This window comes from Oryza glaberrima, chromosome 5 (assembly GCF_000147395.1).
Source record: "Oryza glaberrima chromosome 5, OglaRS2, whole genome shotgun sequence".
In the NCBI taxonomy this organism is placed as follows: domain Eukaryota; kingdom Viridiplantae; phylum Streptophyta; class Magnoliopsida; order Poales; family Poaceae; genus Oryza; species Oryza glaberrima.
The window spans coordinates 19,880,353-19,903,051 of NC_068330.1; the positions used below are offsets into that span (position 1 = coordinate 19,880,353).

General features: G+C 42.6%; 3 protein-coding genes across 5 annotated transcripts; 1 reads left to right on the forward strand and 2 right to left on the reverse strand.

Annotated features, from left to right (window-relative positions):
* Positions 1–432: 432 nt before the first annotated feature.
* On the forward strand, positions 433–5,744 carry LOC127774000 (PWWP domain-containing protein 3-like). Of its 2 annotated transcripts, XM_052300262.1 has the most exons (4): positions 433–606; positions 722–1,284; positions 1,362–3,443; positions 3,550–5,744. In XM_052300262.1, the coding sequence occupies exons 2-4, from the start codon at positions 771–773 to the stop codon at positions 5,235–5,237; spliced, it is 4,284 nt and encodes a 1,427-aa protein (XP_052156222.1). In that variant the 5' UTR covers positions 433–606; positions 722–770; the 3' UTR covers positions 5,238–5,744. The 2 variants fall into 2 exon arrangements, with proteins under 2 accessions (XP_052156222.1, XP_052156221.1); XM_052300261.1 differs by having other exon boundaries at positions 433–1,284.
* Positions 5,745–6,389: 645 nt separating this feature from the next.
* Positions 6,390–10,394, reverse strand: LOC127774001 (nuclear transcription factor Y subunit B-3). Its single transcript, XM_052300263.1, has 8 exons — positions 10,153–10,394; positions 9,784–10,049; positions 9,497–9,626; positions 8,692–8,697; positions 7,959–8,051; positions 7,834–7,884; positions 6,866–6,923; positions 6,390–6,769 (listed from the first exon to the last, which is right to left on the reverse strand). The coding sequence occupies exons 2-7, from the start codon at positions 10,032–10,034 to the stop codon at positions 6,897–6,899; spliced, it is 558 nt and encodes a 185-aa protein (XP_052156223.1). The 5' UTR covers positions 10,035–10,049; positions 10,153–10,394; the 3' UTR covers positions 6,390–6,769; positions 6,866–6,896.
* A 1,994-nt stretch (positions 10,395–12,388) lies between these two features.
* LOC127773529 (E3 ubiquitin-protein ligase UPL4-like) lies at positions 12,389–21,628 on the reverse strand. Of its 2 annotated transcripts, none has more exons than XM_052299624.1 (17): positions 20,816–21,628; positions 20,628–20,738; positions 20,431–20,547; positions 20,187–20,345; positions 19,952–20,110; positions 19,244–19,399; positions 19,043–19,164; positions 17,830–18,931; positions 15,858–15,924; positions 14,565–15,739; positions 14,253–14,483; positions 14,065–14,169; positions 13,738–13,818; positions 13,589–13,657; positions 13,365–13,493; positions 13,202–13,288; positions 12,389–12,791 (listed from the first exon to the last, which is right to left on the reverse strand). In XM_052299624.1, the coding sequence occupies exons 1-17, from the start codon at positions 21,494–21,496 to the stop codon at positions 12,726–12,728; spliced, it is 4,617 nt and encodes a 1,538-aa protein (XP_052155584.1). In that variant the 5' UTR covers positions 21,497–21,628; the 3' UTR covers positions 12,389–12,725. The 2 variants fall into 2 exon arrangements, with proteins under 2 accessions (XP_052155584.1, XP_052155585.1); XM_052299625.1 differs by having other exon boundaries at positions 13,202–13,285; positions 20,816–21,627.
* Positions 21,629–22,699: the final 1,071 nt, after the last annotated feature.

Below are 22,699 nucleotides of genomic sequence, written 5' to 3' on the forward strand. Positions count from 1 at the left end.
TCAATAGTTAAAACAATATATTTTTTACCGTACCTTACCAGTAAAATTGTATACTCGGAGCATTAGTCTATTAAATATAGGAAATCACTATCTTTATAGATATGATTTTAATACAAACATTCATGTAGTAGAAATATCACTTTTTTGAGGGATCGAAACTCGCAGCCCTTGAGAAAACAATTAATTGTGTAATTATCATAAACAAAAAATCATACAACACTCATCAAATACACTATATCATAAATTATGATATAGGAGTAGTACTACTTTGTTTTCCTTCTGGATCAACTGGTTCCATCCCATCTTGGCATCTTTCCTTCCATTGCCTCTCTCCACGGTCTCACCTCACCGTGCAGGTTGCTGTGCACCCCCCAAACGCAAACGCGATAGAGACGCTCACGACTGCACTTCCTGCAGGCTGCACTGCACTCGCACACACCTCCACCCTCCTCCTCCCCTCCCCCCCTGTTCACTCCCGCATCCAATTCCCCCCATCTCTCTCTCTCTCTCTCATCCATCGCCTCGAAGTCCTCCTCCTCCTCCTCCTCCTCGAGGACCTCGACACCTTCCTAGCTCACCGCGCGCGCGCCTCGCCCTCCTACGCAGGTAAACCCCCCCGCCCCCTCGAGCTCGCCATCCCGCGCTGATCTGCGGCCTAGGGTTTCAGATCGAGGGGGGGAAATTCCGCGCCGCTGACCTTCTCCCGCCTCGATCCCTGCAGATTCCTTCGCCGGTGGGGGTGGGGGGAGAACGGCGGCGGCGTTGTTGCGATGAGCTCGACCCACGTGGCTGTCGCGGCCCCGGATCCGGGGGGAGACGGGGGCCTCGGCGAGGCGAGGCTGGTGGATGCTGATGCTGCTGCTGCTGCTGCTGCACCGGCGGCGGGGAATGCGGAGGGGAGCTTGGGTGGTGGTGGTGGTGGCAGCTCGGCCCCCGCCGCTGTGGGGGACGCTGATGTGACGATGACGGAGGCCGTGGAGGAGGAGGTGGAGGTGGAGGTTGCGGGTGATGCCGAGGCGGAGGCTGCGGTGGTGGCGGGGGATGCGGCGGGTGATCCGTTGTATGGGACGGAGTCGGCTGGTATGGTTGTGGATGAGCCCATTGACGCTGCCGAGGGAGGGGTAGATGGGGGAGATGGTGGCGAGGAGGGGTTGGAAGCGGAGGCTAGGGTTTTGCAGGGTGAGGCTGCGACGGAGCCCGTTCCGGCAGGAGGAGATGTTGCCATTGCTTCTGAAGTGGCGGCGGAAGCACATGATTCTGCTACTCCTGAGCATGCCGAGGCCGGTAAGCGGACCGATGACAGTTTGATGTACTGTCTCTTACTCCTTTCGCGTCGCTGAATAATGGTTACTACATTTCAGAATCCAATGATCTCGAAGAAAACCATGTTGATAGAGGAAAAGATAATGGCGTGGCGGTGGCGCACTGTGACGACGAAATGCAGAATAATGTGGAGGGGAGCTCCGAGATCCAAGAAGATGATGGAGCTCCCACACTTGAGCAGCAGGATGATGAGTCTGAAATGCCCCTGCCTTCTAGTGTGTCGAATTTTGAATTATGCGCTAGATACAGCCTTCCTCCTCTTGATAAAGGAGAATTTCGAGTTTCTGACCTTGTCTGGGGTAAAGTAAAAAGCCATCCTTGGTGGCCTGGTGAGATTTTTGACCCTTCAGATGCGTCTGAGTTGGCATTGAAGCACCAGAAGAAGGGCAGCCATTTGATAGCATATTTCGGTGACAATACTTTTGCATGGTGCGATGAATCCCAATTGAAGCCTTTTGTATCAAATTATTCACAAATGGAGAAACAGAGCAGTTCAGATGCCTTTGTTAGTTCAGTTAACTATGCCCTTGAAGAACTCTCAAGGCGGATATTGTCAGGGATGAGCTGTTCTTGTTTACCGGAAGAGCTATCTGACAATGGGATGTCCTATATGGTCGAGAATGCTGGGCTCAAGGATGGAGTTACTTGCTCTGCAGTTAACCGGTCTGAGATTTTGTCATGTTGCAGCCCAGAAAATCTTCTTAATTATGTTAAGTCTTTGGCTCTGTTCCCTGGCCAAGGTGGTGACTTGCTGGAATTAGTGATAGCTTGCTCTCAACTTACATCTTTTTATCGATCTAAGGGATGCCCTGAACTTGCATCATTCCAAACAGGCAGTGCATGGGTTGAGAATGGTGTGGACCCTTCTTCCATCAAGGATGATGTGGTTGATGAAGTTGTCACTAATGAAGAGCCTCCTGCTAATGATAAGCCCAAAAGAGGCAGGGGGCGACCTCGTAAGCAGAAACCTGAGGATGGTCTGGAGCTGACAGAGAAAAAGTCAACATCCAATCTTTCTACTGATAATGCCTATGATCATCCTGCGGAAAGGCAGATGGATATGGAGTTTGATGAATTTGACGGTTTACAGAGCAAGAAGAAAAGAAGCCTTGACTCGTTTGAAGATCCTGAGACCAAGGCGGCAGCTCCATCTTTTGGTAGTTCTTTCAAGATCGGGGAATGTATTCGGCGAGCTGCAAGCCAGCTGACAGGATCTTCATCTATTGTCAAGTCCCAGAATGAACAGGTGCCTCATAAGAACATCGCTGAAACAGAAAATGGAGATTTTGATGTCTCTAGTGATGATGCTATCAATGAGCTTAGTGTGGAGAAGCGTGCAAAAAGGAGACGGATGCATAGGCACCACAGTGCAGACCCCAAGGAATTGTTATCACAGCTGTGCTCAGTGGCTGTGGAGCCAACGCACGGATATAGTTTCTCTGCAATGGTAATTAATTACTTCAGTGATTATAGGAACTATGTTGTTTCTACTACTACTGAAGCAAATATCGTTGAGAAAACTACTGCAAAAAAGGGGAGAAAGCGGAAGGTTATGCCTTCTCCTGAGGTGGAGACAACTGATCACATGCAGGATTCCTACTGGTCTGGCTTGAGTTTGCATAATCACCCAATTCATGATCTCAGAAGAGCGAGTACTAGCACAAGGCCAAGGCGCAGAAGGAGATCATTGCGGGAAACATATTTCCATGCACAACAAAATCTACAGCATGGACTATTGAGTCCTAAGAAACAGATACAAGTGATAGAGAGATCAATTATCCATGTTGATGAAAAGATGGTTGATGAGGTCAAGCCCACTGCACTTGTTTTGAGCTTTGGTAGGTCAAGTGCTCTTCCTTCTGAAACTGATCTGGTTAAGATGTTTGGTCGCTATGGTCCACTGAAAGAATCTGAGATTGAAGTTCATGCCAGCTCGAATACTGTTAAAGTAGTCTTCAAGAAACGTGCTGATGCTGAAAGGGCTTTCAGTTTTGCTGGCAAGTTTAGTACATTTGGTCCTTCGCTCCGCAGTTACCGTCTTGTGAATATGCCATTTTTTCTCAGCTCACAAACCAATAATACAGAGGCACACTCTGAGTACCATGGTCTGGAGATTCCAGGTAAACAATCCTTCTATTACTTTTTGTAAGCTAGTGTAAAAGTTGGTTAACATTTTAGAAAATATTTGCATGTTTAATATACCACATGGCATTTTCTTTTTTGCAGGTCCAAGTGAGTCCAAAGTTCCACTAGATGCTGCAGAAGCTGACCAAGTTGACAAAACAGATGAGAAAGTAGAAGATAAAGGTACTGCTGAAGTACTGGCTAGGGAGACAGGTGATAGTATAACTGCACCTGGAGCACTAGATGAGAAAACAGAAAAGGAAGCTACTGCTGAAGCACTAGCTGACAAGACGACAGAAGGTGAAATTACAGCTGAAGTACAGGTTGAGGAGACTACTACAACTGAGAAAATTGTAGAGGATAAAGAACTAGCTGAGGAGACGACAGAAGGTGAAATTACAGCTGAAGTACAGGTTGCGGAGACTACTTCAACTGAGAAAATTGTAGAGGATAAAGAACTAGCTGAGGAGACAACAGAAGGTGAAACTACAGCTGAAGTACACATTGAAGAAACTTCAACAACTGAAAGAACTGTAGAGGATAAAGAACTAGCTGAGGAGACAACAGAAGGTGAAGCTATAGCTGAAGTACACATTGAGGAAACTACAACAGCTGAGAAAACTGTAGAGGATAAAGTGGTACCTGAGGAGACAACGGAAGGTGAAGCTACTGCTGAAGTACTCGAGGAATGTACAGCCATTGAGAAAATTGTAGAGGATAATACCATAGCTGAGGAGATTACAGAAGGTGAAACTGTAGCTGAAGTACATGTTGAGGTAGCTACAGCAATTGATAAAGCTGTAGAGGAAAACACACTAGCTGAGGAGACAGCTAAAGTTGAAACTACACCTGAAGTACACGTTGAGGAAACTACAACAGCAGAGGAATCTGTGGGGGATAAAGCAGTAGATGAGACAACAAAAGGTGAAACTACAGCTGAAGTATATGCTGAAGAATCAACCGAGAAAACTGTAGAGGATACCACAGTTGAGGCACCAGATGAGAAAACTAAAACAGCCAATGATCCTGTAGAGGATGCCACCGTTGAAGAGCCAGATAAGAAAACTGCAGCCAATGATCCTGTAGAGGATGCCACCGTTGAAGAGCCAGATAAGAAAACCGCAGCCAATGATCCTGCAGAGGATGCCACAGTCGAAGAGCCAGATAAGAAAACTGCAGCCAATGATCATGTAGAGGATGCCACCCCTGAAGAGCCAGATAAGAACACCGCAACCAATGATCATGTAGAGGATGTGACTGTTGAAGAGCCAGATAAGAAAACCGCAGCCAATGATCCTGTAGAGGAAGCCATCCCTGAAGAGACAGATAAGAACACCACAACCAATGATCCAGTAGAGGATGTGACTATTGAAGAGCCAGATATGAAAACCGAAGCCAATGATCCTGTAGAGGAAGCCACCGTTGAAGAGCCAGCTGTGGAAGCTGGGACAATTGAAGAGATTGCTACGGCTGAAGCACGAGATGAGAAAACCATGATAACCGAGGAAACTGCACAGGATCCCATGGTTGAAGATGAGAAAACCATGACAACCGAGGAAACCACACAGGAGCCCATGGTTGAAGATGAGAAAACCGTGACAACGGAGGAAACTGTACAGGATCCCATGGTTGTAGATGACAAAACCATGACAACCGAGAAAACTGTACAGGATTCCATGGTTGAAGAAGGTGGTACGAATATCGCAGCTGCTGAGGAAACTGTAGAGCATGCTGCTGCTACTGCTGAGGCTTTGGCTGGACAAGCAAGTTCAACCGAGCAGACCGGGTAGCATAAGCTGGATTCTTGTAGGTTTTGGATGATATTGCGGCAGTCGGCTCAACTGATTCATCCAATCTGGATGTCGTGTGGAATCAACTCTAGCAACATAGCGATATTAGTTTCTAGTAACTACGGCGTATTTGCTGCCTTCTATATAAACCTTACATGTAGTTGTCTTGGGAGCAGCAGCAGTGTGTCACGAATAGAAGAATTTCTTCAGAAACGGTGGTGCGACAGCCAGTGGACCAGCTACTGGATTAGCATCCGAATTAAGCCATGTTCTTTCCTACTACATTTTAAGGCCTTTGGGCCAATCTACCGGGGACTCATGATTCTTGTACCAATCTTCCATTTTGTAAACTGGCTGTGTTCTGTAGGTTATTTCTCCTTTATTCCATCATAGTAGCTCATATATTTTTCAGGCTGATTCTACATTTCTGGTTGCAACTTATCTAATCTCATCATGAAATGTACATTTTTTTTCCCTAGCTGCTTGATTACTTGTTTATCTGTGCTAGAAAGGTTGATGAGTGGTAATAGTGTCCATTTCCGCTTTTCCTTGTCTTAGGTAATTATGTTTGTCTAAATTGCAACCAGTTGTACTTTGATGGTTCAGATAGTCAGTAAACGTTATTTTTCTGTAACTTCTATCGAGTTGGGCTGAATCCTAACAGGCATCCAGATTTTTCAGCCCTGTTTGGTATTTTATCCCCTGCGCTGCAATAGCATATATAAGTCCAGGCAAATTTTTCTAACGCAAAATAGCGCCCACCCAATTGGCGAACATCAAGGTGCTCACAAAAGCTTGATCCGATCTTATCACGGCTAGATTGGATGAAATTAGCTCTTTTTTATTTCTTTTTTTAATTGGAAATGAAGCATGCTCACAAAAGCTTGATCCGATCTTATCACGGCTAAATTGGATGAAATTAGCTCCTTTTTATTTCTTTTTTTAATTGGAAATGAAGCAGCCAAGTTTTGATAAAGCAACCTTCAGTTAGCAATTTGGCGTAGGTAACATAAACTGAGCACGTCCCCCCAAAAAACAAGTACTCCAATAGATAAAGCCAACATCGTTCACATTTCACGGTAAATGTGATACGCCAACAGCATCGCACTCTTGTTTGGACTTCAAGAGCGACCACACATGGGAGGGAGAGAATGGGAATCAGAGTAAAATTGCTACCATTACAGAGAGCATCTATTTCTCAATAGTACAACACGCTAGTTCAGGACGAAATACAACATGAATATTTATGCCTCCCAATACAGATTATATGGAACCGAATGACAGCCAAAGACCAATTGTTAAATTATCCTGAATATACATACAACAACAGAGCTAGACCACGAACCGAAACTATCCTCACGGGGAGTAATTTACATCTGCGAAGCAGCCTTGGCTCGACGCTTCCAAGCAGCATCAGTTCCTGGTTGACAAACATGGGACCTAGAGGTGGTAGCAAGTTACTTCCTTCACTGCTCACCATGAGGTGTAGGTATATATATTAGCTAACGACTGCAGCACCAAATAAAATCCACCTGCGCTATTAGCAAATGTGTCGGCACATGAACCATTCCCGTACAAGATATCAAAAATTCGAAATAGCATATGGTTCTTCGACGGATTAGGTATACCTAGCAACAGTTGCATGAAAAGGTCCTATCTTCAGTTTGAGACATCCCCATTATGGTACTGGGCAAGGCAAAAAAAAGAAAAAAACATCAGCAAACGTATAGAGATCAGATGAGATTATGCAAGTGGCAATATCTTATGCCAGAAATATTGAAAAGTGAACTCTTACACTCAAACAGTAACTTTGTGCATGTTTCAGTTTTTTTAATGGATTTTGCCCAGATCTAACCAAAAAAAAAAAGGAAGGGAAACAAGCTCTGGCTGGATGCATTCTGCTGAAGGAAATGCACCTAGATTTATGGATTTATCATTCATTTACTGTTCATACACAAAATATCCAGTAATTCTTTGATCTCAGTAACTAGACAATGAATCAACCTAAAAGGGACAGTCCAACAACAAACTCTCTCTGTACCAAAAAAAACAACTCGCTTTGAATCTGGACAAACATTTGTCTAGATTCATTGCTAGGAATTGATTTTTTTTGGTACAGGGGAAGTAGAAGATGGAGGGGCCAATCATGTTTACTACTCCAGGAACTTCCAAACAGTAGAAGTCTCCTAACACTGAAGAAACAAAAGGACGGCACAATAAGGAGATTAAAAGTTATCTTCTCATGTGTCTCTTTAAAATGACCAGTGGCAGTAGAATGGTAGCAGGATGGCACTACTAGATATTTACCAGAGAATCTCACGTTCATGTTATTATTAGAACAAATATAGGCATAATAAAGCTGATAAATCTAAACTAAACGTACTACATGGCCAGTAAAAATATCCTAAAACAAAGAGGAAAAAAATCAAACACAACTGTGAATCAACTAGCTAATGGAACTCCCCGAAGTCTAAACCACAATATCGTCTTGTATGCTCCCAAGACATGACGGTATATTCAGCAAAATACTTTGACAACGATCAACCATGTGTATATGCATACTGCCAGTAATTCCAAACAATTGAAGATAAATCACCTGAGGTTGCATATAACCCATTCCTTGATTGTATGCTGCTTGTTGGCCCATCTATAAAGAATAAAAATAGTGTAAGTTCACATCCTGTTGGACAGGAACAAGAAAACAAACAAGCAGACACTAACCCCTTGGGCACTTGAACTGCTTCCTCCATGAGAACCAAGTACATCCTTTTTCACAGAGCCATCACCAGCCTTTGCAGTTAATTTACTATCACCCTATGTTTTAATGATGATAAAAGAGCTGAGCAATACTCAACACATCTCAGATTTTGTGTAGGCATGATAGTACAATCATGAATCATAATAGAATTCTTGGTCTTAACCATAGTAAAAGAGTGCTCTGCTTGCTGTATGGTGCAGAATCATGATTCATCTTGTCTTTTTACCTATTGATTTTCAAAGGCATGTAGCATGCAATTTTTTGGCCCATATAGAATTGATACAGGGAAACTTGATAAAAAATTTGTTTCACTCAAGACTATACGAAGCATCATAGTACATCCAATTGACAAGAACAAGGTATATATACGATCTAAAACTGATGGGATTATTGGATCCCATGAAGAGAATTCTATATGCCTTCAAAATTTGGACATAGCTAGCTGCACAGGTGAGCTAAGCTCATGATGCAGACAGGATTGTATAGATCAATAATTCATTTTCAAGGCTGATTTTATTTATGAACTTTATATATCTTGAACATTTGCATCTTAGTGTCTATGAAATATGAATGCCTCTTAGTGTCTATGAAATATGAACACAAAGAAAAGCATGGATTTGTAGGAGGCACTCATCATCAAGCAAAAAAAACAGTAGCCTATGGAACATGATAACAAAATAGTTAAATACCACGTACCTCCATCTGCAACCAGCACAGCCATTCACCAAACAAAAACAAACAAGAGAAGCCATATTAGATTGATAAAGGAGACTTAACAAACGAAAATGACAGGCATACACAAAGTATTAATGTTTTAACTCCAGGCTACACTAAAAAAAATGTTGTAGAGAATTTGGTCTTTTTTTTTTAAAGCTACACTATGATATGTCGTGTAAGTAGGAAGTTTTATCTTCAGGTAAGTAAACTTTTAGTGTAAAGGTGATCTTTTTATAGGATCTCTGGTTGATTCAAAACATTTTACTGTATTTGCATTGGATCTTATAAAATTTAAGATTGAAGGTAAACATGGTAAATGAATTAAATAGCATTTTAGTAGCTCAACGATTCATAAAAATTTGGACTTGGTACAAGGTTAGTAGGTTACTGCAAATGATCACTGCTGTGTTTTCAGGTCCAAGCAACAGCTTTCAATTAATTAATTAATGTACTAACACCATATTCCAACCATTCCTTTCACGGTATAAAATTGGAATCATAAAGCAAGATTTGCTGACAAGAATCTTTCTTCCAAAGCAACATGAGCTAAAGAAATTAGCTCATACCACAAACATTACAAGTTATCCATCCGTCCTCAAGTTGAACAAATTACTAGAGTATACTCCCTAATAATATTAAGGTTACCAAGCAAGTTATTAGTAATTCAGACACACCTCGAAAAAGCAAACTAGCGATGTCCCTACCTAACTCGCAAAGCAATAACTAAACCTTCTAAAATCAACAGAGAATCACCCCAATTCCAAACATCCACATCAGTACGCACCTCTCTGTACTTCTGCAGGTAGACCTTGAGGGGCTCGATGTAGTCCTCGAAGCCCAGCGTGGCCATCGCCCACAGCAAGTCGTCGCCGTTGATGGTCTTGCGCTTCTCCCTCTGGCATTTATCGCTCGCCCTGTAATGTTGCCCCACCACAACAAAAACCCAGTCACATCTCATCGCCGCCAACGACAAGTCAAACAACGAGCTCAAAGCTCAAAACTCAAAAGAAGACAGAGCAGAGCAGAGCAGAGCAGAGCACAAGAGGGGGGAGGACGAGGGCGACGACTCACTCGCTGGTGATGAAGGAGATGAACTCGGAGACGCACTCCTGCACGGTCTCCTTGGCGTCCTTGGCGATCTTGCCGTTGGCCGGGATGGCCTTCTTCATGATGCGGCTGATGTTGGCGATGGGGAGGAACCTGTCCTGCTCCCTCACCCCCCCACCCCCACCCCCACCTCCCCCTCCTCCCCCTCCCCCCCTCGGGCTCCCGCTCTCGTGGCTCCCCCCTCCTCCCCCCGGGCTCCCCGGCCCATCCGCCATCCCACCTCCCCCCTCCTGCACCACCACCACCCAAACCCAAACCCTAGATCCATCAGTCCCCGCATCCCAAAACCCTAGAAATGGGATTAGAGCGAAGGAGAGAGAGGCGTAGGCGTACCTTATATAGAAGCGCGGGCGCGCGCGCGCGCGGAGAGGGCGCGACGTGGAGAGGAGAGAGAGGGGGGTTGGGCGCGAGGTGGTGAAGCGAGGAGAGAGAGAGAGAGAGAGAGAGGGGGGGGGGAGAGGAGAGAGAGAGGAAGCGGGGGTGGGAAGCGGAGCGGAGGTGAGGCGGAGAGGCGAGAGGGGGAGATCGGACGCTGGAGAAGAGAAGGCGGCTGAGGCGGGCGCGATTGAAGGGGTCGGGGTATCAGGGCCGTTCGTGGAGGGGTATATATAGGGCGGACGCGGGCGCCGCCGCGTGGGGGGTACGGGTGCGGGTTTGGCTGACTGGGTTTGCCTGTCCGGTGCACGGTGGACCGGGTGTAGGGGTCTAGGGGAGGAGATTTCTTTTTTTCTTTTTTGCTTTTTGGGTTTTTCTTTTGCCTTTTTTAGCCTTTTGTTTTAGGTTTTCTTTAGAAAAAAAAAGTTTTGGATTGAGGTGAGTTTGTCGTTTGGTGAGAGTGCACACAACGTGGGGGTTTTACAGTTTTACATCACAAATAGAATGTGAGATTTGCCAGTAAAAAAACATTTATGATTTGCTTTTTTTTTCCCGCTTCTTCCTCTGATACACGAGGCATTTGATTTTACGCTGTTCTTAATATACGAGTGAACATTTGTTATATATCACCATTCATCAGTGGATGGTAATTAGCCGGGAATATTAGAAGCTACCGCTGCTATACGTGACGCTGACCTCAATTATTTTTGACTAGATGGAGTATTTTATTAAAGGTTTTACATTGCCATAGGTTGTAAAGCCGTGTCATTGTAACAACAATTAAATAGCTACTTCAAGCGTTAAATTTTGTTTTAAAATATAGCTACTTCATCACTTATTATATTATCTCAACCAATTACAACCATATTTCGTATAGATTTTTCACATAATTTTTCATCTAAACTAATCACAATTATCACTCGTTTAATTTCATTTCGCTTCTTAGTTTCTGTAAAAAGTTCTACAAGTACTTGTATTTTTAAGCAAAGTGAATAAGTTAAGTAATACCTATTGAATACATACATGGATAATTGGATATGCTTGTAAATCGATCGGCAGTGATGACAAGTCCAGAACTAAGGTATGCGCATCTAAGCCATTTAATTATATTATAGGTCAGCTTTTACTAAAACGACTAGAAGACTGTGATAGTCCTATGAAAATATCAATACTGAACGATAGGACGACAAGATATTTACAAAAGGCAGACATGACTAACGTGTTTTTCTGAGGGAACAAACAGATGGTATTTGAACAGACAGCTTTATGTCAAGATGTTCCAAGCAAACAACATTATCTTTTTGGACAGAATTACAATTACAATTATAACTAACAAAGTATTTGAGGACCGAAAACTTTTCTTCAGAAATGATTATCATCTCTTGCACCGTTGCACGTGTTCTACCCTTTCACTTTGCGTCCCGTATGTGTAAAGTCAACTGCGGATCGCAAGATGTTGCAGCTAAATAACAACCTTATCATCCTCATCCTCGGACACAATTACAATTAAATAAGATCGGCAAGATCAAGCTGCCTGATACTGCAAGTGATTGTGCAAGTGAGAAATTTCTTTTAGGTTTTAAGGCTTATGGACAAAGCAACAACATGAGGGGAATAGTATACTAGTAGTTAGTATAGCATATCATCATCTCCAGGACCTATACTTAACCGGCATATATTCGACAGATGCGCATGATTGCCTTCCGCTATTTAACCGGGACAGACAGACACAGGACTCCCATCGCATCTGGAAGCGAACCGTGTCGCCATTTTCTAGCGACTTCGGCCGTCCAGCGAAGCAAAACTTTTGGCGTCAACGCGAAGCTTTGCGGAAACACACAATGACACAAACACAACAGCAGCTCAAAAGTGAATGCAGACACAACCTCATGCTGAAGCCAACATGACCACGAACACGTACATGCGAAATGTGTCCCCACAAAGGCAAGGCATGACCTTATCGAAAACTTTAACCCTGCCTATATCAAAATTTTCGTTGCTACCGATTTTTTGATTGGGTAGAGAACCAACCCAAGCATAGAGCGACCTGTTGTTGAAAAAGAAATTTACATCGTAAGAACTGATCCGTCGTGAAATCTCTGCACCACAAGCAGACAGTCCTGAAACTGAGAGCTGGTAACAAATGCTTCCAAACGTATTAGGCAATATAAGCTCCAATAGGCGAACAGAACGATGGATAGTAATAGTATTGAAGATTTTCACCAGCCACGTATATTTACACCAAAAGAGAAGGTTTGCATCAACAGCAGCGAGCTAAGCTGAGAGTCGCCATGTTCGCCACTACTTGAGCACACCTACAGGCAACTACCACTATGTACAGAGAAGGAAGGGCATGCGCCACCTCAGTTTTTTCCCTTTCCTAACATCAGCTCCACCCGAACCATATGTCATGGTAAGTTAAGCAGTGAACCACCCACATTTACACCATGTTTTCCTACGTGATACTTACAAAACACACAAATTTCTACTGCGTGTGATGGCATGCGCAGCTAGATGCTATCAGTTTCAAGTCAAGATAAGTGGAAGGACCCCTGACCTTCCGTAATCGCGTAGAGTAGTTTCTCCCTCATCTTGTCCTGCAGATTGCGTATAACAATTTGGTGTCAATGCAAATAGTACTGGAAATCAAGAACTAATCACGGAATAATATCTTTAACTACTTTTAAAATCTCAGTCGTTCTCCCTCCCCTTCCAAAAAAACGGCTCTAGAAAAGCCCATGAAAGAAAGGCATAAACAAAACTGAATTACTTTTTTATCTTCGGATATGTTGCACGCACAGGCATGTAACTAGTCTCCAAAATATGCAAGTGTGGTTTTGAGATTTTGACTTAAACCTAGGCAAAACCGTCAATTCGTTCTAGTTATAGTTTAGTAGATGATGTCTCATACGGTGACATAAATGAGGGATTGATTTAATTTATGAAAATTCCAGAATATACCAGTGGACTGTTAAAAAGCTAATCAGAACAGTAGTATGTTACAGACCTTGGAAGAATAGGGGGGTAACTTTAGATAATTAGCACAAGTCATCACACTCGGAAGGTCATCATCAGCCTCGTTGCTGTTATGCTGCTGATTATATTACAAAATATTAGGGAAGATAGTAAGAAAAAACAAATCCTAAAAGAAGTATATAATGAAAACAGACCTTTCGGACAACCGTCAACTTTGGATTTAGCGCAGCTAACCCACCCGGTGGGAGTCGAGGTGAACCTGTTATAAATTGCAAGAAAGCTCTGCGTTGATGGCCTTCAAACTCCTGTATAACCTCCAACAACTGCAATGTATTTGGCATGTAAAGAAAAGAGCCTTTACTACCATTTCAGAATAAAATATTTAACTGTCTAAATATATGAATACTGAAGAACTTACATTAATGACAGGAGGGCTGCTGGAAGTGTAGCCATGATCAAACTTTATATGATCCACAAGTTTCGCAAACTGTTCACAAACAAGGATCAGCAAGGGCGGTAGAACGAACACAGAAGTAACAACAAACTCCACAAAAGAAAGGCGCTTACATCCCACGTATCTTGTTCACCGCAGAGTAATCGCTCCAGCTCATCCTCTGAGAAGACCTGGAGCATGCTTAATGGAAATACCTGCATTTCCCAATGTCAGTTTCACAATAAAATGGATTCCTAAAGGACAAATGCCAACAACACAGCTTTCCTCCTAATTATAAATTGAGACGGAGGGAACGGCACCTAAACCCTCAACATATCTGAATCTGATCGAATGAATTGAATGGCGATGAAAAATTCTAAGATAGTGATTCGCCCTACCTACCCTGCCCATTTCCATATCTAGCATATCATATTGCTAATGAAAACCACCATGAAACATACCTCATTGAATCCTGACTTAAAAGCTTCCAGCTGTCTTGCAATTCCACTTCTAATTGTTGCATCAACAACAAAAGAAACATACTGTTCTAAATTGTCAGCACTTACCTGAAAGCAACATGAACAATTAAGTAAGAGTCTAATCAGCTAAGAAACTGAAAGCATTGAAGTGTATGCTCATATGCGCTTACATTATCCAAGCTATTTTCTAAAGAAAGAACATATTCTGGATATCCTGGAAGAGCGAACTCAATAGAAAGATCCTCAATCCTGCAACCTCGATAAGACAAATCAGATGTACTCTTGCAGTCCCCACTTGAACTTGATTCTAAATATTTTCTCCGAGCAGCAAGTGCTTTAAACTCCATAAGGGTCATTGCTAGTTCAGGATCAAATGAGTGAATGTCATATATATTAAGTTCCTAAGAAAGAAAAAGGTTATTTAGAGACTTGGAAAGTATGAAAGCAAAGCAAACTTCATCCAGGGATTCAGTCCAAAATACCTGTCCTAGTATAAGCCTGTAAAATGCTTTAGAAAATGGAATGTCGAGAATTCTGTTGTCTTTAACTGCCTTTGCAACGACCTGACCAAGGAGGTGGAACTGTTTATTCACTTCTGAGAAGGAAGAACAATCCACATGGGTGGACCATGGTTTAGGAAAAAGTCCATTAGGGGCAACCACAAATACAGAACCACCATGAACATTATCCAGGCCAGCTTCGCCGGAGAGCTCCCCTCTCCACATGCCTAAACCAGACTTCTGAAACTCATGACTTATCAATGTATAGAATTCCATCGTAGGACCCAAGCCTGTGCCTACTTCCTCTTCATATTCTACTTCAAGCATTGCATTACTCCGAGCATGTGATTGCATCACTTTAGCAGCAGAAACAAGTATATTGTCGCGATCAACTTTGAACTTTTTCCGTGAGAAGGAAGGCACCCTTTCTGTCATTACACCACTGCCACTTGTATCCATCATATTCCCATGTTGTGGGGTCAAAGAACCAAATGCTGTCAGCTGGAAATACTTCCATCTTGCCTCAAAAGAAAACAAGAAGGGACATGCAGACATCAGTTCAGTGCACCATAAAGGCAGGCAACGAGACCTTAAAACCAAGGGATCATGCATCTGTTGCTCCAGTTTATCTGTCAATTTAGCACTGACAAACTCCTGCTGTGGAACTACAGAAACATCAACTTTCAGATCATCAAGGTCAGTTATGCTTCCATGTACAAAAGCACGGTTTCTCTCATCAGAGACGAGGTGAAAAGAGTATCGGTTCAACCCCTCTAGAACTTTTAGCATAAACAATATGTCATATGATGGACTTGATCTGTCAAGTTTGCAAGGAAGTTTGCCAAGCAACAGGCTAGTGAAGAAAGGGAGCGTCTGACAAATATATCCAGCTTTATCGGGATGTGCTGGTGTTGTTGCACAAGGTGAATGCTTAAGAGGATCATCAATTTCTGGGTTTGTAGCCGTTCTATATGTTACATCATGCACAATGCGCCAAAACTGGTTGTCCAATATTATGTCAGAACCTGCATTAATCTGATCCTGCAGGATTGATTGATACAGAGTAACAGATTGGTCAAGCTCTTTTCCTTTCAAGCTAAATAACAATTTTGGTTGCGCAGCATGATCACTTGTGTTTGTCTCTTGTTGGCCTGCACCTGCACATGCATTGCAGTATTGAAGTTTCCAGAATAAGAGGAAGTATGCATACAAGAGTTTAAACATAAGTGTTTCACGATCGCCAGACTACGCTTACTGTACTACTCCTGTACTTACCAGATGACGAAGGCCCTTTATTTGAGCCTGGTTCTACAGATGGACTTTGATTTCCTATTATAACACCCTGAAAAAGAGAACCATTTTAGTCTTAAAAGACAGGATGGCCATCGAAGTAATTTACAACGCTGTCTTTTGTCAGATATAGCATAACAACTGCTCTTTTTGGTACAGAACATGTTGCTCTGGAACAGCAACTAAATTAATTTGACCAAAGATGTTTCTGAAATATTTTTTTTGGATACATGAAAACATAACAGGTAATTTTAGTACAAAAAGTTTACATCATTAGACTCTTTTAACGTCTTTATTAGAAACTAGCACGGTGGCCCCCGCAGATTGTGCGGCTAGCATCATTATATTTTCTCTCATATAATAGCATATATGTTTTCTCATTATATTATTAAAATATATTACAATGACAACATAATTTTAAATTTTGCAATAACTTTTCAAAACTACTAATGTGTAATAACTACTCTAGTCTCCTCTTCTAATATTCCTTATTTTTTAATTCTGAATTTCAGCTATTTCTAAATTGTATTTCTATATGTACTCTGCTTTTTTTTCTGAGATTAATGTGAGAATTTCTAGGCCATGAGAGCTAACGTGGAGGCTCCTTTTTATTCCGAATTTTAGTTGGTTTTAAATTCCAATAAGAACTATATACTCTACTTCTAATATTCCTTATTTTTTAATTCCAAATTTCTATTTTTTTTCTTAATTGTATTTCTATATGGACTCTATACTCTACTTCTAATATTTCTTATTTTTAATTCCGAATTTCGGTTATTTCCTAATTGTATTTCTATATGGACTCTATACTATACTTCTAATATTCCTTATTTTTAATTCCGAATTTCAGCTATTTCCTAATTGTATTTCTATATGGACTCTAGTCTCCTCTTTTAATATTCCTTATTTTTTAATTCCGAATTTCAATTATTTCTAAATTGTATTTCTATATGGACTCTAAGTCTCCTCTTCTAATATTCCTTATTTTTTAATTCCGAATTTCAGCTATTTCTAAATTGTATTTCTATAAGGACTCTAGTCTCCTCTTTTAATATTCCTTATTTTTTAATTCCGAATTTCAGCTATTTCTAAATTGTATTTCTATATGGACTCTGCCTTTTCTTTTTCTCCGATTAATGTGAGAATTTCTAGGACGTGAGAACGAACGTGGAGGCTCCTTTTTTTCCCAAATTTTAGTTAGTTTCAAATTCCTATATAGACTCTATACTCTACTTCTAATATATCTTACTTTTTAATTCCGAATTTCTTTTTTTGTCTTAATTGTATTTCTATATGGACTCTATACTCTACTTCTAATATTCCTTATTTTTAATTCAGAATTTCTATTATTTCCTAATTGTATTTCTATATGGACTCTATACTCTACTTCTAATATTCCTTATTTTTAATTCCGAATTTCTATTATTTCCTAATTGTATTTCTATATGGACTCTATACTCTACTTCTAATATTCCTTATTTTTAATTCCGAATTTCTATTATTTCCTAATTGTATTTCTATATGGACTCTATACTCCTCTTCTAATATTCCTTATTTTTAAATTCCGAATTTCAACTATTTCTAAAGTGTATTTCTATATGGACTCTAGTCTCCTCTTCTAATATTCCTTATTTTTTTAATTCCGAATTTCAGCTATTTCTAAATTGTATTTCTATATGGACTCTATTTTTTCTTTTTCTCCGATTAATTTGAGGATTTCTAGGCCATGAGAGCGAACGTGGAGGCTCCTTTTTCTATTCCTTTAATTATATAATAGATTTAGGACATCAAATTTAGTAGTCAAAGTGAACTATTGCTGATGATAAAAAAGGCAAATTGAAGCTTCTTTTACTTAAAGGTACTAATATGGCTTGCTTACAGGCAGCATGATATATCACTCATTATATACTATCTGTTCATATTTTTCAAAGATGTTAAATAATAGACAGAATAGTACCTCTGGTGGAGGGGATGATTCGGGTGAGGAATATCTTTCCTGGAGGTCATCTTCAGGATATTTGTTTTCAGAAGCAGTACCATTGGCCGATGATTCAGGCTTCTGATTGCTTGTGCCTGTACAAATTTTGGGCCACAAGAACTCTTCAATAGTGTGCAACAAGGAAGAGATCTCCAAATTAACAACATTATCATAGCTCGACAAGTTGGTTTGATCTTCATCCTTCTTAAATCGAACTCGGATACATGGAGTAATCGTTGAGTGCCTAGTAGGGATATCTGAAATATTGTTCCTCGGCTTGAAATTATGGCTCATTATCACTGGGAAGTTGTCAAGAGAAGTAAGAGCATTCTGCAGTTTCCTTACTAACAGTGTCAAGAGCATATCACCCCAGCCCTGCTCCATTCTTGAAAAAGATATCTGAGTAAATGACTGAAACCTTTTTAGCACGGCAAGAAAATGTTCAGTATTGTAATCATTTGGGATTCTCTCCAATTGGAGGTACTTGCCATTGGAGAGATAATTAGACAAGGATTTGATCAATCCACTCTCAAGAAATTCAAAGGTAGTCATTGTTTCTCCCCCATGAAGCTCCATCATCACCTCACTTAAAATGTTAGTCAAGTGCTCTTCATTTTGTATATTGTCTCGGTTTAATGACTTATCAGCAGAATCGTTCAGAACTGCGCAGCAAGTTTTGAGCTTTTGCAAAATCTCTGTCAAACCCATCTCAGAGTTCACTGCTTCGGTAGTGAAATAGGTTGTCTTCACATGCCTTGCGAAAGTAAAAAGGTTGCCCTTTCCAATCATGCAAGTCCTTGTTTCAGCAGCATCAGATCTGGGATAATCAAATGCATAGCAGAAACATGTAGGCTTATTTCTTATGATAGGCTGATTCTCTGATTGTTGTGTTTCATCTGAGAGATTAGTAGACTTTGAACAATCTTCTTGCATAAGAAGAGCCTCAACTGCATAGACAACACCTTCCTTGATAAAGGATCCAAGGTAAGCATCAGGAAGCTTTTGCATGAGAATTTCGATAAGCTTTAGTGATGAGAATAGCACATGATGATCCTTCCGAGACAATAAACCAGCCAAGAAACTGCCACAGAGATCACAAAAATAAATCTATCCGTCTAAAATCGGCAATTTTAGCACAACAAAAATGCAATTGATCTTGCTTATGGCTATCATGTAAAAAATAGAATCTTGCCTTGGTATGTTTGCATCCTTGAGCAACTCTTGAAGCATTTCAGGTTTACTGAAATAACAGATGTTTTTTACAATTGAAGCACATCCATAGCAAATGTATGAATTTGCACCAGAGTTGACTGCCTGCACGAAACAACATACTCATTTCCATATTTCAGATAACAATCATTATTATGACTTCTTGTGATTGCTATCAACGGACCTTGATCAAGACAGGAAGAATCTCCATAGAGAACTGACACAAAAACCTTGGTTCATCTACAATTATTTTTTCTTTTGCAAGTACCATCTGGGTATCTTCAACATCTCTTGCTGCAGAAGGAATAAGTTGGTTTGCTAATTTCAAAGCTTCATTGACCTGAGATCAGCACAATTAAGTTTATCTCAAATCATGTACATTTTACGAATGGCCCTCGTATATAATCAAATGAAGTAAATTAGGGTGGTGCATACATGGAGTGACTTGTTATGCACACCAATGCAACTTATTAGATTCAAGTTCTAATGTAACAAGGTAAATTAGAGTGGTGCATACATGACAAGTAACTTGTTATGCACATTAGCGTGTAGCAGGGACAAACATGTGTCAGAGGTCAGATATCAGCAACCTAAGGTAGAATGGCGCTAAGCACAAAGTGATACAGTGCACTAATTGGGTGATGAATAGGTCACATCAGAGCTTATAAGGAATTAAAAAGACTAATCAATCCATCTTGTCATGGTGTAGTGATGCCCATAAAAGCCGTTACATCTTGAACAAACCAAATATAATATATACTAATTAAGTCTACAGATAAGGGTATAATCAACTGATAATAAAAAATTGCACTAAATTGCAACCAAACTCAATTGATATCCTACTGCTGCTGCCACCTTCTAGTCTTAAATGTCTGGAAGTAAGAAAACCAACCTGGTTGCTTTGGTTTTCCAAAGGCAGGTAAGGCATGCCATGTGAGAGATCTGAAGTAACCAGAATTCTGCTTATGGTGTTACCAACATTCAGCTCAAAGAGAGACTTCACAGCCACAAGTGAATTGCAGGCTAGCTTGGCGAGAAGCCCAATCAAGTTCTGCAATCAAAACAAACAACAATCAATTTCCTCAACACACTCGGGTACATGCATAGAAGTTTAACTGCAAGCATACACTGCATGTTGATGGGCTAAGAGAAGTTAGCCCGCCAGTATTGATCAGAGGCAGGACTTTCTCTATCACACCCTGGTGACAGAACATGTCGAGAAGCTCCACTGAATTACTAAATGAATCCACGATGTTTATCAAGCAACTTGCAACCTTCTCCACTACCTGCAATGTTACATCACTTTAAACATAAGCACAAGTTGCATACATACCCCTAAACAAGCTCAGTTTGAAGAATGAACAATGGTACCATCTTGTCCTCAGACTGCAGTAGATTACACAACACTGGCACAGAATCCATCACAAATTGGGAGCAATCTTTGGGGACCTTCTTACAGGCATTCGCAGCAGCTGAGACCGCAACCCTCTGAACAATACAAGTAGGAATCCAATTGGTGGATGTAGTAAATTCGTCAGCAAAATATGGAAATCGCTTGCGATGCTAACCTGGATACTTGCAGAGAAGAAGTCAATGTACGTGAGCACAGCAGTGATCATGCCAGCCTGCAAGCACGGCGTCGGCTGCCTCCGCGATATCTTCTCGAATGCTTGCAAGCACTGCGCGTGACACGATCGCATACAACACGTCAGGCCAATGTGATCGTTCGATCGGGTCGTCAGAGCCGCTCGGTTACCTGCTCAGCGACATCAAGGTACTCGATGGCGAGGAGACGGGAGCAGAGCAGGGGGAGCAGGCCGTGGCGGACGACGGCGTCGGCGGCGCGCGGCATCGCGTCGCAGAGGTACGTGATGGCGCGCACGGAGAGCAGCATCACGTCAGGGCTCGCCGCCGCCGCCGGCGCGCCATCGGCGCCGCCCCCGACCAGCCGCACCAGCGCCCGCGCCGCGGCGTCCGTCGGGAAGTATCCCCCGACGTCCTCCCCGCAGAAGGAGAGCGCCTCGCAGAGCTCCGTCAGCGCCGCCACCACCGCCCCCTCCTCCGCGCCGTCCGCCGCCACCGCCGCCACCATCCGCTGGAACCTCCCTCCCCCGCCGCACCTCCTCGGGCTCCCTCCCCCATCCGACTCGCACGACGACCCCCCGTCCCCATCCCCATCCCCATCATCGTCACCATCCCCTTCCCCTTCCCCATCCCCATCCCCATCCCCATCCGCTTCCCCATCCCCTGCGTGTCCAGACGACGACGTGTCCATATCCGAGCAGGCGCGCTCCGCCGCCGCCGCCTCCCCCTCCGGCGCCACCGCCGCCGAGGTCGACGGCTCGGCAGTGCAGGGGCGCTTATCGGCGGGGTGCTCCGCGTCCGCCTCGCCGGGAGCGCCAGGGTCGGAGTCGGGCCGCTTCCGGCAGCGATCCATCCTCCCCCCCCCCGCCCGCCGCTACTCCTCCCCCCTCGTCGCCCTCGCCCTCGCCGTCGCCGTGGACGAAAGCCGCAAACCACCACTCGCCCTTGGCCACTCTTGATCGATCGATCGGTCACCGATCGGAGAGAGTGGAATTCGGGGGGGGGGGGGGGGGGGGGGGGGGGGCAGCGGATATATACACGGAGGCGTGCGTGGGTGGGTTTAGTTCCTAGCGGTCTAGCCACCCCACCCCTCCTCCTCCGCGATCGGTTTTGAAAATTGCGGGGATTTCAACCGATTTGGGCCGATTTTGGTGGAAATTTCCCCGTGTTTCGATTCGATTCTACTACGGGTTCGTCTCCACCGCCATACTGTGTGTTGTGTTGTGGTGTGGTTTCGCTCGCAGCGTGTGGGTGGGTGGGGTTGGGTTGTTTCGGCTTTTTGGGGCGGCGCGCGTCGACGTGTTGCGCTCGTGTTTGCTTTGGGTGTGGTGTGGTTTATGGCGGATTGGTACGTTTGGGCTGCGGGTGATTATGCTGGTTAGGAGGGTGATTGGCATAGGTTGTGTTTGTTTTGTTCTTTACTTCCAGCAAAAAGATGACATGCTGACTATGGTAGTAGGATCTCACAAGGCATCTATTTGGTTAGTTGTGTAGGTTTTTGTGAAAAGGGAGACGGCGACAATTAATCTTTTGCCAATGAAAGGAATAATTGGGCTTCTTTGCTAAGGAAGTAATCCTTTGTTAGGGAAGGGTTGAACTTCATTATTATGGAAAAAATCCTTTGTTAAAAGTTCAGATACATGCAGTTGCCATAAAAAACGATTCATCGGAAACAGGACACATACGATTATTTGGAATTACGCGATAAATTTAATGTTCACGAATATTTATATTTATCTTTACCTACTTAAAATATTGATAATAGTACTTCTTTCCTTTGGTTGTGTTGTCATTTGTTCTCCAATGATCTGGTTTAGTTTCCTATTTAGATATATTCATTGTTTGACTCTACAAAAAGTTTTTCCTCTTTCCTTGAGCTGATTTAGGAAGGTGCCTTTGGTTGGGTTTTTGACCCTGCTTTTGGCTTTAAAAGGGCTCAAAAGCCATAGCTGCTTCTACCCAAAAGCTGCTTTTGCTCTAGTACAAATTGAAAGCACCTCCACCCCCTACTTTCAGCTGCTTTTGAGTCAAATATTTACCCGCCTGCCACTGGTCA

Bases quoted from the DNA above. Each gene is read 5' to 3' on its own strand.
- LOC127774000 (XM_052300261.1), top strand. From the start codon at position 771: ATGAGCTCGACCCACGTGGCTGTCGCGGCCCCGGATCCGGGGGGAGAC. The intron at 1,285-1,361 runs GTAAGCGGACCG...ACTACATTTCAG, and splicing joins TCCTGAGCATGCCGAGGCCG to AATCCAATGATCTCGAAGAA. The intron at 3,444-3,549 runs GTAAACAATCCT...TCTTTTTTGCAG, and splicing joins CCATGGTCTGGAGATTCCAG to GTCCAAGTGAGTCCAAAGTT.
- LOC127773529 (XM_052299624.1), bottom strand. From the start codon at position 21,496: ATGGATCGCTGCCGGAAGCGGCCCGACTCCGACCCTGGCGCTCCCGGC. The intron at 14,484-14,564 runs GTATTTTGGACT...TTTCTTTCTTAG, and splicing joins ACAGGCTTATACTAGGACAG to GAACTTAATATATATGACAT. The intron at 13,658-13,737 runs GTAAGCGCCTTT...GTTTGTGAACAG, and splicing joins GTGAACAAGATACGTGGGAT to TTTGCGAAACTTGTGGATCA.
- LOC127774001 (XM_052300263.1), bottom strand. From the start codon at position 10,034: ATGGCGGATGGGCCGGGGAGCCCGGGGGGAGGAGGGGGGAGCCACGAG. The intron at 7,885-7,958 runs GTTAGTGTCTGC...TATTCTTTATAG, and splicing joins GCAGTTCAAGTGCCCAAGGG to ATGGGCCAACAAGCAGCATA. The intron at 6,924-7,833 runs GTGATTTATCTT...TGCCTTGCCCAG, and splicing joins TGGGTTATATGCAACCTCAG to TACCATAATGGGGATGTCTC.